The sequence below is a fragment of the Equus caballus genome, chromosome 5 (genome assembly GCF_041296265.1).
Source record: "Equus caballus isolate H_3958 breed thoroughbred chromosome 5, TB-T2T, whole genome shotgun sequence".
NCBI lineage: Eukaryota > Metazoa > Chordata > Mammalia > Perissodactyla > Equidae > Equus > Equus caballus.
The window spans coordinates 44,511,153-44,524,125 of record NC_091688.1 but is presented as its reverse complement, the minus strand read 5'-3'; the positions used below and the strand labels follow the sequence as shown (position 1 = coordinate 44,524,125).

Here is a 12,973-nt window from a genome sequence, read left to right as displayed (position 1 = left end):
GCATAGCAAGCCAAAATCTTTGGGGACACCACCTAGATATCTCCATTCCATGTGTCAGAGTGCCAGGTTTTCCCGACCAGGGCCCTGACCTTGATTACAGATCTGCGTCCTGGAACTCTATTAAGTCCTGAGTTTGGTCTTCAGCTTTTTTTGCTCTCCCACTGCTGTAGATAAGGGCCTCTTTGTAACCCATCAAAGAGGCTCTCTGGCCTTCACCATTAATTTTCAATGTTTGGTAACTGCTCTCAGCTTTTCATTATCTTTTGGCAGGGCTCAACGCAACTAATAACGGTCAGCCAATTCCACTGTCCCTGCATTCACTGCATCCCTCCGCCTAGTCCCATGCCTGAATTGTTGCCTTATAGGAACATTTTTCCACTTCACCATCAGTGAAAATTTTAGCAACTGGGCCACCATCTTGTCCCAGAGACTATCTGCACCCACGTACTATCCAGGAGGGGTGCTTATTGTCAGCCAGGTGGTGAGTAATGCAGTTCCCAAACCCCATGTTACTGCCTGTTTTTTCAGACCACTCCTGGAACCAACCGAGTCAGCTCAGGTGGTCTGGGAAGCAGATGCTGAGACAGAATTAGGAGTGCAAGAGGTTTATTGGGTGGTAATAACTGGGAAAGATAAAGGGGAAGGAGGCAGGAATAGGCAGGGAAAGCCTTTGATGCAGATTTGGTATCTGCGAAAGGAAAGGATGTAGGAAACAAAATTGGGCCAGGAAAACCTCAAGCCATGATGCAGATCCTTCCAATCCAATGTCAACCCAATGGAAAGCTCCAGATAAAAGAGTGTCCTACAGGAGTCCAATAGTGGCCAGAAATGGCCAGGCCCTAATACCCACACTGTGCCTAGTCAAGGGCTAGGGGCTGCTCAGGTAGAATGGGGCCTTAGCTCTGACACGGTAATGGATCCCAAAGGTAATGTAGTTGCAGGCTGACAGCTAACTGCACTCTGGTAGTTGAATGGCAGATTCTTTCTTCTTATTATTATTACTTATTATTTCTTATCTTTCTAAAAATTCGGATAAAGAATCTAAGCAAATCAAGCAATGAGTGGGACTCTGCTGAAACTCTTTGTCACCACGGATTGTGAGAGAAACTGGGGCTTCAGGAATGTGTGTACAGGTTTAAGTTGCCAAGCTTCTGCCTCCTTCACTGATGAGGAAAGGAAAGTGAGACGGGAGGTGGAATCAGCTGTTGTTTGGGTGTGCGAAGGAAAGCTGGCTTTCTCCTCAGAATGGCATTTTACCAACTCAGAAAAAAAAAAAGATTATGCAGAAGGAATCTGCTCCTTTTCGTTTCCATCAGAATTGAAAATATGTAACCTTCTTGCTCTTTTCTTCTTTTAAATGATACTCTTGAATGTATACTGGAGACTTTGAACATACTGGAATTTAGTTGCTCAAGAGTATTAGAGGTGGGGCAGCTGGGATGATAAAGGGGTTAGAGGTGCAGGGCGACTTGATGAGCTTCCAGATGAGTCTTTCCCTTGTCAGGGAGTGACTCTGATTAGTCTGAAAAGGTTGCTTGGAATTCTTTGTCCCAAACAGTCACCCTGTTATGTATCAGATATGGTTACACTTACTCATGTTCCCAGCCCATGATAAAAGGAGGAGCTGGAAGAGAGAACATGACTTTTTTCTCCAAGAAGCTCAAAGGAAATAATATAATTATGGAATCTGGGATCATCTTTTTAATATCTCAGAGGAAACTGAGTCCCAGAGATTTTAGGAGACTTGGCTAGAATTACAGCTTTCCCAGAAGTAAAATTAGAATACAGGTCTCTTGACTCCTAACTCAGTGCTCTGCCTCAGTGATGTCCACTCATAAAATCTCTGTGGAAAGAGTGAAGGACATGGGTCAGAAAGAATGAAACATCTTTTGAGGACTCTTGGAGATGCTGAACCCAAAAGTTGGAAGACTATATCAAGTGAGTATATAAAGTGACCATTTCTTATTATCGCCCCTAATAATACCCATAAATAGAAATTTTATTCAACCAAGAAAAGCCTCAAGTGTTCGTTTAATTACATGTTATGATTGCTGTTGAAGAGCAAATTATTTGCAAACAAAGCTTGAGAAAGAAATGATGAGTAATGTGCTAAAAGGACATCAGGGTGGGTGATCCTCTTCTTTCCCCTCCCTTTGGCACCACTTCAGTGTAGGGCCCACCTCAAACAAGCCTTGCCACTGCCTTTATCATACTGACCTAGATCAACCTTCTGGAAAGTACTGCCACTTTCTTGCTTAAAAACCTTCAAGTTCTCCATTATGTACCAATAAAGCCCACATTCCTCATCCTAATATTCAAGGCCTTACATCATCTGTCCCAGAGTCTAGCAGTCCAGTCTTATTTCCCACTACTCCCCTGTCCCTGTGCTCAGCCTGTGGGATCTCCTTTCAGTTCCCACAACAAACAACACGCTTTCCTGCCCTGAGGCCTTTGCACATTTTCTTGACCCCATCCCTCCACCCACTTCATCTACCTGTTTTCCAAGGCCCAGATTAGATACCACCCTATTCTAGTTGACAGGGAGACTTGGTGGAGCTTTTCACTTTTGCCATTCATTTGGCACTTATCATATCCCTCCTTAGGCTTGGAGGTAATTCCGGCAGGTCCAAAACTTGTTCACAAAGTCTCTGGCCCTCAGAATTACTCTTCTCTTTAGCAGCTGCAGCAACCTGGTGAACGCAAGTTATCCGACTCAACTCCCTCAACTTCCAACTCCTTCCTAGCCGGTCTTCCAACTCAAGTTATAGAACACGGACTTTTCCTCTAGGTCCAGGCTTTCACTGTTCTCTCTCTCCTTTATTTATTGAATCTTGCTTACTCTTTTGGCTTGCTCCCAAAGTATAACCAAGTCTCTTCTTCCTAAAAACAAAATGAACATGAAACTTCTCTTTTCTTTCACCTTCCTTTTCCTTAAGTCAAGGTACACTCTCTCCTTCTCTTTTCTGATACACTTCTCTTATTGCAGTCTGAGCTGAGGGTCTGCCACTCTACTGAAATGGACATTTGGAAGATCAACCAAAACTTCTAAATGCCAAATTCCAGTCTCTGCTCCTCCTTGAACACCTGTCTTCCTGGGACTTTTTCACCTACTTCTCTGACTATTCCATCACTGATTTTTGGGTTTTCCCCACTCAAGGTTTGTTCTTTGGTCCTCTTTGCAAACTTTTGCATCTATGAGGATAATTCTTAGGTTTGTTTCTACCCCTAACTTCTCTTCTAAGCTTCCTTTCCAGTTGTTTTCTAGACTTTGTGTATGTGTGTGTGTGTGTGTGTGTGTGTGTGTGTGTGTGGATGTCCCACCTACTTCTCCAAGACAGTAAGTTCCAAAGTTAATTTATTATATTCTTCCTCTTCTAGGTCTTCCCCAAGCCTTTTTTTTCTGTCTCCTTTCCTTTCAGTCTCAGCCAATGGGGTGCATCACCTCCTTTCAGTTATTTACCTTTAATTTCTCTTCCTGGGTATCCTTCCCTGCTGCTTCATTTAGGAACTGGTCACAGATTAACACGTGATCTTTGAGAAAATGATTTCAGTAGAGTTGTTAGTGGTAGTGGTGATAGTCTGGGGGAACTCAGGAAAGAAGTGAGGAAAGAACTGTGGTGGGGCTGGCCTGGTGGATGGTGGTGAAGTTCGTGAGCTCCTCTTCAGTGGCCTGTGGTTCCTGGGTTGGGATCCCAGGTGCAGACCTGCTCACCACTCATCAAGCCATGCTGTGGTGGTGTCCCACATACAAAATAGAAGAAGAATGGCACAGGTGTTAGGTCAGGGACAATCCTCCTCAAGCAAAAAGAGGAGAATTGGCAGCAGATGTTAGCTCAGGACCAACCATCCTCACAGACACACACACACACAAAAGAATTGTGGGACAGGAATTCGGCTCCAAATTCACTTCTTTGATGAAACCTTTTCCAATTTACCTAGAACTTTCTCTTTTACACCATTTCACAAAAGCAAAATTATCCTCTTGAATATATACCAATGTAATTTATTTCTTCTTTCTGGATATTATATTTGCTCTAATTTTCTACCTTTGCCATATTTATAAACTGGCCAATTTTGCCAAATTGTAACATTTCTTAAGGAGAGGGACAACAAATGTCACTGAATAGTTGCCCCAAAGAACTCAAGGGTGGCTTTGGAAGCATTTAACTGTTTTTCCAACTTGTTTTTCTCCTTTTGTTATGTTAAGGAGATGCAATCACCAACCACCCTGAACCAGGCCAAACCTCACCACAAAAGCTAGGTCTATGACCTTTGCCCTATTTTTAATGCTAAGATCTCTCCAGGAGGAGCTTAGGCTTTGCTCCCATAACCTGCAGTGTATGTGGAAGCAGGTTTTCCAACTGAGCCTGTGCAAGTGAATACCCACCGCTCCCTTTTGAATATTCACTCCCCATCTGAAATAAAAAGTCCCCGCTCCCCTTTGTTCAGGGACACCACGACTGTGGAAATGATTCCCATGGTCTCCTATTTGCCACAAATATACTTTACTTTGTAAGAAACTACTTCTGGTGGAGAGTCTGATTTAACTCGCCTGGAGTTGAACCCACTTTGATTAGGTAACAAACTCTGGAAAAAGGCCTCAGCATCTGTCACCTTTGCCACCAGCGCCTGATGATGGTGTCCCTCTGAGTCAGAGTGCTTCCTTCAGGAACAGACGACAAAGATGGTGACTCAGAGGCCTCTGGGTTTTTCCTTGTAATCTGTGTTGACAGTGCTGGGGTGGGGTGTCTCTTTTACTACCCTAACTCTGTATTTACTACAAATACACTAAGTATCCTAATTATTAAGCTGTTACCCAGGAGAGTTTAGTTGTTTCCACTTTTCCAATATTTGGGTCAATTCAATCTCACATTTCAAAAACAAAAAACAAAAAACCAACTCTTTAAAAAACCTCTCCAGTGGTCTGGAGACAATGTGGTCCTGGAGGGACCCTCCTCTTCGGAGCCAGCCCCACACCTTTTTTGCTGTTCCTCCCCAGGGCAAGGGCCGGTTTGATGACTCTAATCTGTATATAAAGGTTCCCTTGGAATGCTGAGACTTTGCAGCCTAGCTAAGGAACTGGTAGGTGGACTTTATCCTCCAGGACCCACACCTAGCTTCCCAAGGATGGGGGAGGGGAAGCAAACGAGCTTCTGCGACGCAGCAGACTGTCAGCTCCATTTAAGATTCCTCTTCAACCCTAAATAGGTACATGATAAATATGTGTTGAATAAATGAGAACAATATCCAGAGCCCAGTAACGCAAGCTCAGTCAAATCTCCTTTTTACATATCTTAATGGTTAAAATCTAGGAAGCCAGCTTGCAAGCTGTTTAACCACAGCTACTGAATTAGCAGAGTGCCTGTAGTTTGCTTAGCACCCGGACATCACTCTTCTGGGGACTGGGATCAATTTCCCCACTTCTTGAAAGGCTAAAGTAGATTTACAATCTGGAGTTGAGTCCCCTTTCACTTAGAATGAGGGTTATTCCTATTCAATATAACCTTACCTCCCCCGTTCCCAGTCCTTCAACAAATATTATTAAGCGCCTACTCTGCCATCCGTTGTAGGCGTTTGGGATAAAGCAGCGAACAAAACAAGAGATCCTTGCCCTGGTGGAGCTTATTGTAGAAAGAGAGACAAACGATGAATATGATTTTTAAAATTGAATTATCTAATTGGAAGGTGATACACACTACAGAGAAAAACATACCAGTGGAGGCCAGGGGACAGAGAATCCTAGATTGGGGTTCTGGCTCAGGCTGGGGAAAAGGAGACGACCCGAGGTGGAGGAGGCTCTGACATCGGAGGACCGGAGAGATGTTTTCTGCAGAAAGTGACGGAAGAGTAATTTGGTTTATGCGGAGGTTGGTGAAGGGCAGAAAGGGGTCTGGACCGAGATTCACGTTGAGAACACCGGAGGCCACAGCTATTTACCTGCTCAGGCGAGAAGATGCTCCGGCGGGCGGCTCGCGGGGCGGGGGCCGGGGCCCGGGCGGGGGCGGTCACGGGCGGCCACTACGCCCCCAAAATGGCCTCCAGTTGCCCCTCGCCGCCCCGCCCCCGGCGCTCTGCCGCCCGCCGGCCCACGTGACCCGGCCCACCCGGGCTGGCGACCCCGGGTCCGGGTCCCTACGGCGGCCCCACCCCTCGCGGAAAACGGACCAACCGGAGAAGGGCAAGGCGGGGCAGGTGGTGACGGCCAATAGGGGTGGAGCTCCGGAGGGGAGTAACAGGTTGGTGGGAGGGGGAGAAAGAAGGAGGGAGCGCCGAGGGACAGAGGGGGAGGGCCCGGGAGCCGCGCGTGCAGCTCTGCCCGAGCCCGAGCCCAAGCCCGAGCCCGGGAGCGCCGAGCCCGGCTGGGGTGAGTGAATCGGGCGGGGGCAAGGGCACCTGAGAGGCAAGCGAGCCCTCAGGTGTACCCCTGAGGGGCGCAGGTCGGGGCAATCTGAAACACCCGCCTTCTGGGCACAGGTGCTGAGCTGCAGACAGGAGGAGGGGAGGTCAAGGTAGGCTGGGAGTACTGATTAAGAGCTGGCTCCTACTCCAAGGTGCCAGGGGCAGGTGCCTGGAAAGGTGCCAGGTGAGGGGCACTTGAGGCTGAGGCTATTCCTAGGGCAGGAAAGCGTTTCAGGGCCAGGATCTCTCTGGAGGTCAGACGCAGGTCCCAGGGGCAGAGTTTCTCTTGGAGACCGGGATGGTGGGGGGGAGGGAGTTAGTTTCAGTTGGGCAAAGGCAACTGCTCCCTGAGGTTCAGAGACGTAATGGGGAGGGCATCGAGAAGTGCTGTCTTCCTGAGGTTCTTCCCCCTACTGCCAGTCTCAGCTGGTGCTGACACATCCCTTCTGGCTTTGGGATGGCTCTGAGGTGTGGAATCTTTCTCTAACCATTCACCTGCAGAGGATGCCAGTTGCAAATAAGAGACACTGAAGAGCAGGACAAGAGGGCACCGCCATCTCTTTGCCAGGTGTGAAACTATTTAAGGCTTTCAGTTTCTGTCCTCCCTTGCTTTCATGCCAGGGAGAATTTTTCCTTCTTCCTCTCGACAGAGTACCCTCTAAGGGAGGGATATGAGGAAGCTTAGATCCCTAGACCTACAAAATGTCTAGACATAGTTTTTTCTAATGAGGCCTCTTTCTGGGGGCTGATGTCAAACCCTCCCCCCAAGCACACATGCTTTCTAATGTGGTTCTACATGGGGCCGTTGGGTGAGGTTTGGGAGCCTAACCAGTTTCCTTGATGCCTCTCAGAAGATCCACATGACTCCCTGAAACCCCATCAGGCATCCCTGACTCCTGGACCACAATGGCTGTCAGACTGGCAGTAGGCACTAGTAGTGCAGGAAATAGGCAGGACTCCTCCGGAGACCAGAAGACTAGGGTAGTTAGCACCTCCAATCTGCAGGCTGGATGCACATTGGGGCACAGACGAGACTTCTGAGGCAAATTCCCTTGCCTTAGGCAGGTAAAGGAACGGAGCCAGCCTTAACTTGGCCCCTTTGATGCCCTGCCTGAGGAAAGTTGTTGTAATTGGGAAATAATTAGCAACCGTTGTCATTAGGCTGCCTACGCGTGCCTCTGTACTTCGTTCATCCTTGAAATTTGGGAGTAGGGGGCTGGCTCTAGGGGACTGCTAATCCAGATTTGCCTGACCCTAAGAGGATTCTGGCTTTCAGAACCCTTCCTGCTTTCCCCAGGCTGACCTGCATGCCATCACCCCTGTGGGAGGTGAGGAAGGGGTAGGGCTGCTTCTCTTCACGTCAGAGAGGGAAAACTAAGGGCCAGGGAGGTGGCCAAGGCAAGTGTGGGATCAGGAATGCAACTTGGGGAACTTGAGAGGGAGGGGTCAAGGGAGACAAAGTCTGTCACACACTGGCCTGTCACTCACCAGGTTCTTTGTGCTCTACCTGCCTGTTTCCTCTCTACCTTCCACCTCCTCCTTCAGAGCCTTGGCATCTAGGCTGGCAGAGTCCCTGCCCATGGTTTTGCCCCCTGCCTCCTCTGGGGTGGAATTTGTCTGGTCTGCTTTACAAGCCTCCAGTGGAGTCTCCCTGGCCCTCCCCTTCCCCTTGCCTCTCAAACCAGTCCAGCCAGTTTGCAGGGGCCCAGTTCCTCATTGTGTTTTTTTTTTTTCCCACTGGCCAGACAGCTCTATCTAGCCTGGCTCTCAGGTTTCGCCATTTTCAGTGGACCGAGCCAGGAGTCCACTTCGGGGATTCGTTTTGGATCTGCGGGGAGCCTTCTTATCTCTGTATCTCTTTATGAGAAAATAGGAGCTGAATGATCAAGGTCACTGAGCTGTCTTTTTCTCTTCTGACCGTTTGCTTTCCTTGTTACCTCTGAGGGAGTCTAATCTCTATACCTCTACTTCTCTCGTTTTCTAAATCTGCCAGTTATGTAGCATGTAGCAGATTGCCCAGCCCATCAGTTCTTCCTCCACACACCCGAAACCACCCCGCCCCCACTTCCTGCCGGGAGTCCGGAGACCCTGTCTCTCCTAGTTGGAAGCTAGATGCTTATGACTGAGCCAGAGGTGATGGAATTGGGACAGGGCAGGCTAATGAGTAACTCAGGGAGAAGTGGCTGTCTGGTACAGGTGCAGAGTGTGCTCCCCTTCCTTGCAGGCGGGAAGGGCAGAGGCTGACAGACGAAGCTGAGTTAACTCGGTCCTGGTCTCTTCCCAGAGTACAGCTGGTGAGGAGCGCCTTGGGCACATGCCAGAGGAGGGAAAAGCAGGGTCAAGCATCTGGTGAGAGCAGAGGCTCTGGACTCCATGTTGCCTGGTACTAGATCACTGTTTACCTGCCTCTGGGGCTTACGCAAGGCCTGGAAGCTGCCTTGCTCCCCTGGCCCCGCCCCACTGTCCTCTGTAACTGAAGGCAGATAGGTTTCGAGTTTTTCCATGTTGAATCATTTAGAGCCCTGCTTTCTGACTCACCAGAAAGATCGCTTCAGCCCTCCTGGCCCCTGACCCGCATGTCTTGGGACTGAAGGTGGTTGGAGTTAGAGAGTCATTGGGACCTGGGGCTGTGCTCGATGCTGCCCCTGAACAGCTTGGTGCTCTTGGGCGGGTGAGGGTTTGTGCGCTCTGCTGGGCCTGGGCTGGGAACTCCTTGACCTGGATCTGGAGGATCAGTAGGTGTACTGACAGGGTAGAGCTGCGCCATGAATAAATCATGTGACTTCTGAGAGTTGGCAGTCTAGGCACATCTGGTTCCAAAATGGTGACTGAATTGGGCAGGGAGTCCAGGCCAGGAAGAGGTCCTGTTACTGGAGCAAACAAGAAATGGCTGTGAGGGATCCTTGCGCAAATCTCCCCACTGCTGTGCCAGTCTGCCTTGGTTCAGGATACAGTCTTTAACAAACATTTATCGACATCTACCATGTGGGAGGCCCTGGGGTCACAGGAGTCAGCTGAGCGTCAAGGTCTTTGTCCTCCAAAAGCTTATACTCTAGTGGGGGAGACAGACGGGAAACAAATCATGACTCCGAGGAATATATAGAAATAAACTCACTGTAGGACAGTTGCAGAGTTCCAACATAGGGCCCTGCCAACTAAACATCCTGCCGTTTGGGGTATCTGAGGCAGAGGTTGGTTAAACTCCCCCCCAGTGCCTGAGTAGTGGAAGGACAGGGCTCCTCGGGTTCACGGCTGGGCTTTAAGATGTTCACAAACCTCTTGAGATTCTGTGGTGAAAGTTTGTGTGGGCTCTCTCCTGGAGGGAGGGTGCATTGCTTTCATCATTTTCTCCGATGGAGCCTCAACACCAAAGAGGTGAAGAACTATTGTCAATCAAGGGCTCCTCCCTCCCTGTCCCTTTCTCAGGAGGAGAAGGGCTGGGAATGCAAGGAATGCTCTTCCTCTTCAGACAGAAGACTGTTTCCCCCAACAAGCCCTTTCTCACCTGGAGGTCTGCCCCTCCCTTCCCCTCTCACCAGGGTTCCCCGGCCTTCCTAGCACTTCTGCAATCCCTGAAAGGGGCCCTGGCAAGTTTCCTTGGCCCAGAGCTCCACGGGGAGGTTGAGCTGGATGTTTGTGTCTCTGTCTGGCACATCAGAGGCTCCTCCTCCAGTTTGGTGCTAGGCTCTGGTAGAGATTAGCAGAAGGGGTGGGGAAGCTGGGTTTTATACTTGCTTGGAGGAGAATCTCTCCTCCCCAAGTTCCTGGAGCCAGAGCATACCTCGAATACATTCTGTTTGCTGACTCTGAGCTTGGCACTGTGAACCTGGGAACTGGCCTGTGGGTGGTCTTGTCTCTGGCCCTCAGATGGGACAAGTCTGACTGTCCTGGGGTCCCTTGGATTGGCACTCTTAAACATTATTTAAATCTTTTCTTGAATAGGCAATACATCTACATGGTTCCAAATTCAAAAGAGACAAACAGATATACAATAAAAAGCTGGTCACTCTCTCATCCTTGTCCCCAGCCCTCAGTTCCCCCAATCCAGTGGCATCACTGCTATCAATTTCTTTGAGTATCCTCTCAGAAATGGGATGGCATACCTTATGAGTCTTCTGTATTTTAAATGAGCTCTGGAAGGGGAGGCCCCCTTTTCTCCATTGGGATGGAGGTGTCTGTTAGGCAGGGCTTGGGTTCTGCCTTCACTGGCGTGGAGGAGGCACAAGGTAGCATATGTGTATATGTGAAGATCAAGCAAAATGTTTAAACTCTTGACACAGCCAAGCTCCCCAGAACTGCATCAGATGAAATGGATTCTTCTGAGTCAGTGGGTCTCAAAGTGTGGAATCTGGGCCAGCAGCATCAGCATCACCTGGGAATTTTGACGTTAGAAATGCAAATGCTCAGGCCCCACACCAGGCCTAGTAAATGAGAAATTCTGGGGGTGGGGTCCAGCAATCTGTTTTGTTTTTTTAAGATTTTGTTTTTCCTTTTTCTCCCCAAAGCCCCCCAGTACATCATTGTGTATTTTTAATTGTAGGTCCCTCTAGTTGTGGCACGTGGGATGCCACCTCAGCATGGCTTGATGAGTGGTGCCATGTCTGCGCCCAGGATTCGAACCGGCGAAACCCTGGGCCACCTAAGCGGAGTGTGCAAACTTAACCACTTGGCCATGGGGCTGGCCCCCCAGCAATCTGTTTTAGCAGGCCCTTCTGGTGATTCTGCTACTCACAGTATGAGAACCACTGTTTTCTGTAGAAGGAACTGACAAAGCAATTAGCTTTTTTTCCCTTCAGTTTTTACATTTTTAGTATTTTAATATTTTTAATATTTTTTTAATTATTTTTTTCCCCAAAGCCCCCCAGTACATAGTTGTATATTCTTCGTTGTGGGTCCTTCTAGTTGTGGCATGTGGGACGCTGCCTCACGTGGTTTGATGAGCAGTGCCATGTCCGCGCCCAGGATTCGAACCAATGAAACACTGGTCCGCCTGCAGCAGAGCGCGCGAACTTAACCACTTGGCCACGGGGCCAGCCCCTAGTTTTCACATTTTTATTGGGGGCCACAGGGGAGGGGATCTCGTCCCTGTCAACGGAGGTGATCACAGTTTCTTCAGCCACTCCAGGCTTGGGCCCTGGGGGTCCTGGGGGTGGCTGGGCACATCGGACATATTCCCGTCATCTCGGAGGGGCACTGGGTAGGTGTAGGGTGTCGCCTTGTTGATCATGATGGAGTACTTGGTGTAAGGGCTGAGGATGGGCAGAATTATAGCAAGGCCCGCGATAGTGAAGGACGCGACCAGCACCGGCTCCTTGGCCCAGGCATTCTTGAGGAAGGCGGCGAGTCTCACAGCCATCTTGGTCTCGGAAGCAGCGAGGTTGCAGCAATTAGCTTTGTAAAAGCTGGGCAGGTAGAGGTTTCTGAGTTTCTAATTCTAGTCTCTCAGCTTAAACTCTTTTCTTCATCTTCTAGGACCCCCTGACACCCATGGAGCAGGCATCCACCATGGCCGAGCCCCGGGGCCCTGTAGATCATGGAGTCCAGATTCGCTTCATCACAGAGCCAGTGGATGATGCAGAGATGGGCACCTTACGTCGTGGTGGGCGACGTCCAGCTAAGGATGCGAGAGCCAGTACCTATGGGGTCGCTGTGCGTGTGCAGGGCATCGCTGGGCAGCCCTTTGTGGTGCTCAACAGTGGGGAGAAAGGTGGCGACTCCTTTGGGGTCCAAATCAAGGGAGCCAACAACCGAGGGGCCCCGGGTGCTCTGAGCTCCAACTCGGAACTCCCCAAGAACCCCTACTCTCGGGCCAAGGAGTTTCCTGCCCCCTCACAGGGCAGTTTGTCTGATGAGGAGCCTGGGGCCCCCTGGAATGGAAGGCTACTCCGCTCCCAGTCCCACGCCTCACTGACAGGCCCTGCTCCTCTGGGTCCAAGCAATAGGAGCACCAGCCTGCTGGAGCTAGCCCCGCAAGGAGCTTCCCCGGGGAGCACCATTGACACTGCTCCCCTGTCTTCAGTGGACTCACTCATCAGCAAGTTTGACAGGCAACATGGGAGCCAGGCCCGGGGCCGCACTGGCCGCCGCATGCGGACACTGCCCCCTGAACAGCGCAAGCGGAGCCAGAGCCTGGACAACCGGATCCCCCGGGACACCCTTGAGGAAGGAGAGCACCGGTCCCCCAACCACTTGACCCCTAGTGCCAAGCATGACGACCACATGGGCAGCTCGAAACAGCTGGCCCAGAGCCAGAGCAGTGGCTTTAGCCGTACTCGTCAGACTCGGGACTGGGTTCTTCAGAGTTTTGAGGAGCCACGGGGGAGAGCACAGGACTCTGCTATGCTGCAGGTCAGACCCCATCCCTCTGTGGCTTCCAACCCCTGGTCCCTTCTCATTAGGCCTGGCCCACCAGCCCTGGAATCCCTTGCTGATTCCGATCACTAAGGGCAGAAAGCCTCTACTTTTGCCCTCCACTTTATCCATCCACTTAATGTAGGTGATATTCACATGTACAAGATACTTGCATGGGCAAAATTCTAAAGGAAATGGAACTATGAAATCACACTTCACAAGC

General features: G+C 49.9%; 1 protein-coding gene, 1 long non-coding RNA gene and 1 pseudogene across 4 annotated transcripts in view; 1 reads left to right on the top strand and 2 right to left on the bottom strand.

The window, feature by feature from the left end:
• Nucleotides 1-589: 589 nt before the first annotated feature.
• Nucleotides 590-6,102, bottom strand: LOC106783199 (uncharacterized). Its single transcript, XR_001380836.3, has 4 exons — nucleotides 5,938-6,102; nucleotides 5,714-5,827; nucleotides 3,461-3,728; nucleotides 590-2,880 (listed from the first exon to the last, which is right to left on the bottom strand). It is a non-coding gene; the product is annotated as an uncharacterized lncRNA (long non-coding RNA).
• CGN (cingulin) overlaps nucleotides 6,102-12,973 on the top strand; it is a 23,066-nt gene continuing 16,194 nt past the window's right edge. Inside the window, exons 1-3 of one of the 3 annotated variants that reach the window (XM_023641171.2) lie at nucleotides 6,102-6,364; nucleotides 6,901-6,967; nucleotides 11,872-12,747. In XM_023641171.2, the coding sequence (XP_023496939.1) occupies nucleotides 11,887-12,747 (861 nt within the window). In that variant the 5' untranslated portion in view covers nucleotides 6,102-6,364; nucleotides 6,901-6,967; nucleotides 11,872-11,886. Of the gene's footprint in view, nucleotides 6,510-6,900; nucleotides 6,968-11,871; nucleotides 12,748-12,973 lie in introns of all 3 variants that reach the window. The other 2 variants (XM_001492515.5, XM_070268252.1) reach the window with 2 other exon arrangements.
• Nucleotides 11,439-11,760, bottom strand: LOC100055516 (NADH dehydrogenase [ubiquinone] 1 alpha subcomplex subunit 3 pseudogene; annotated as a pseudogene).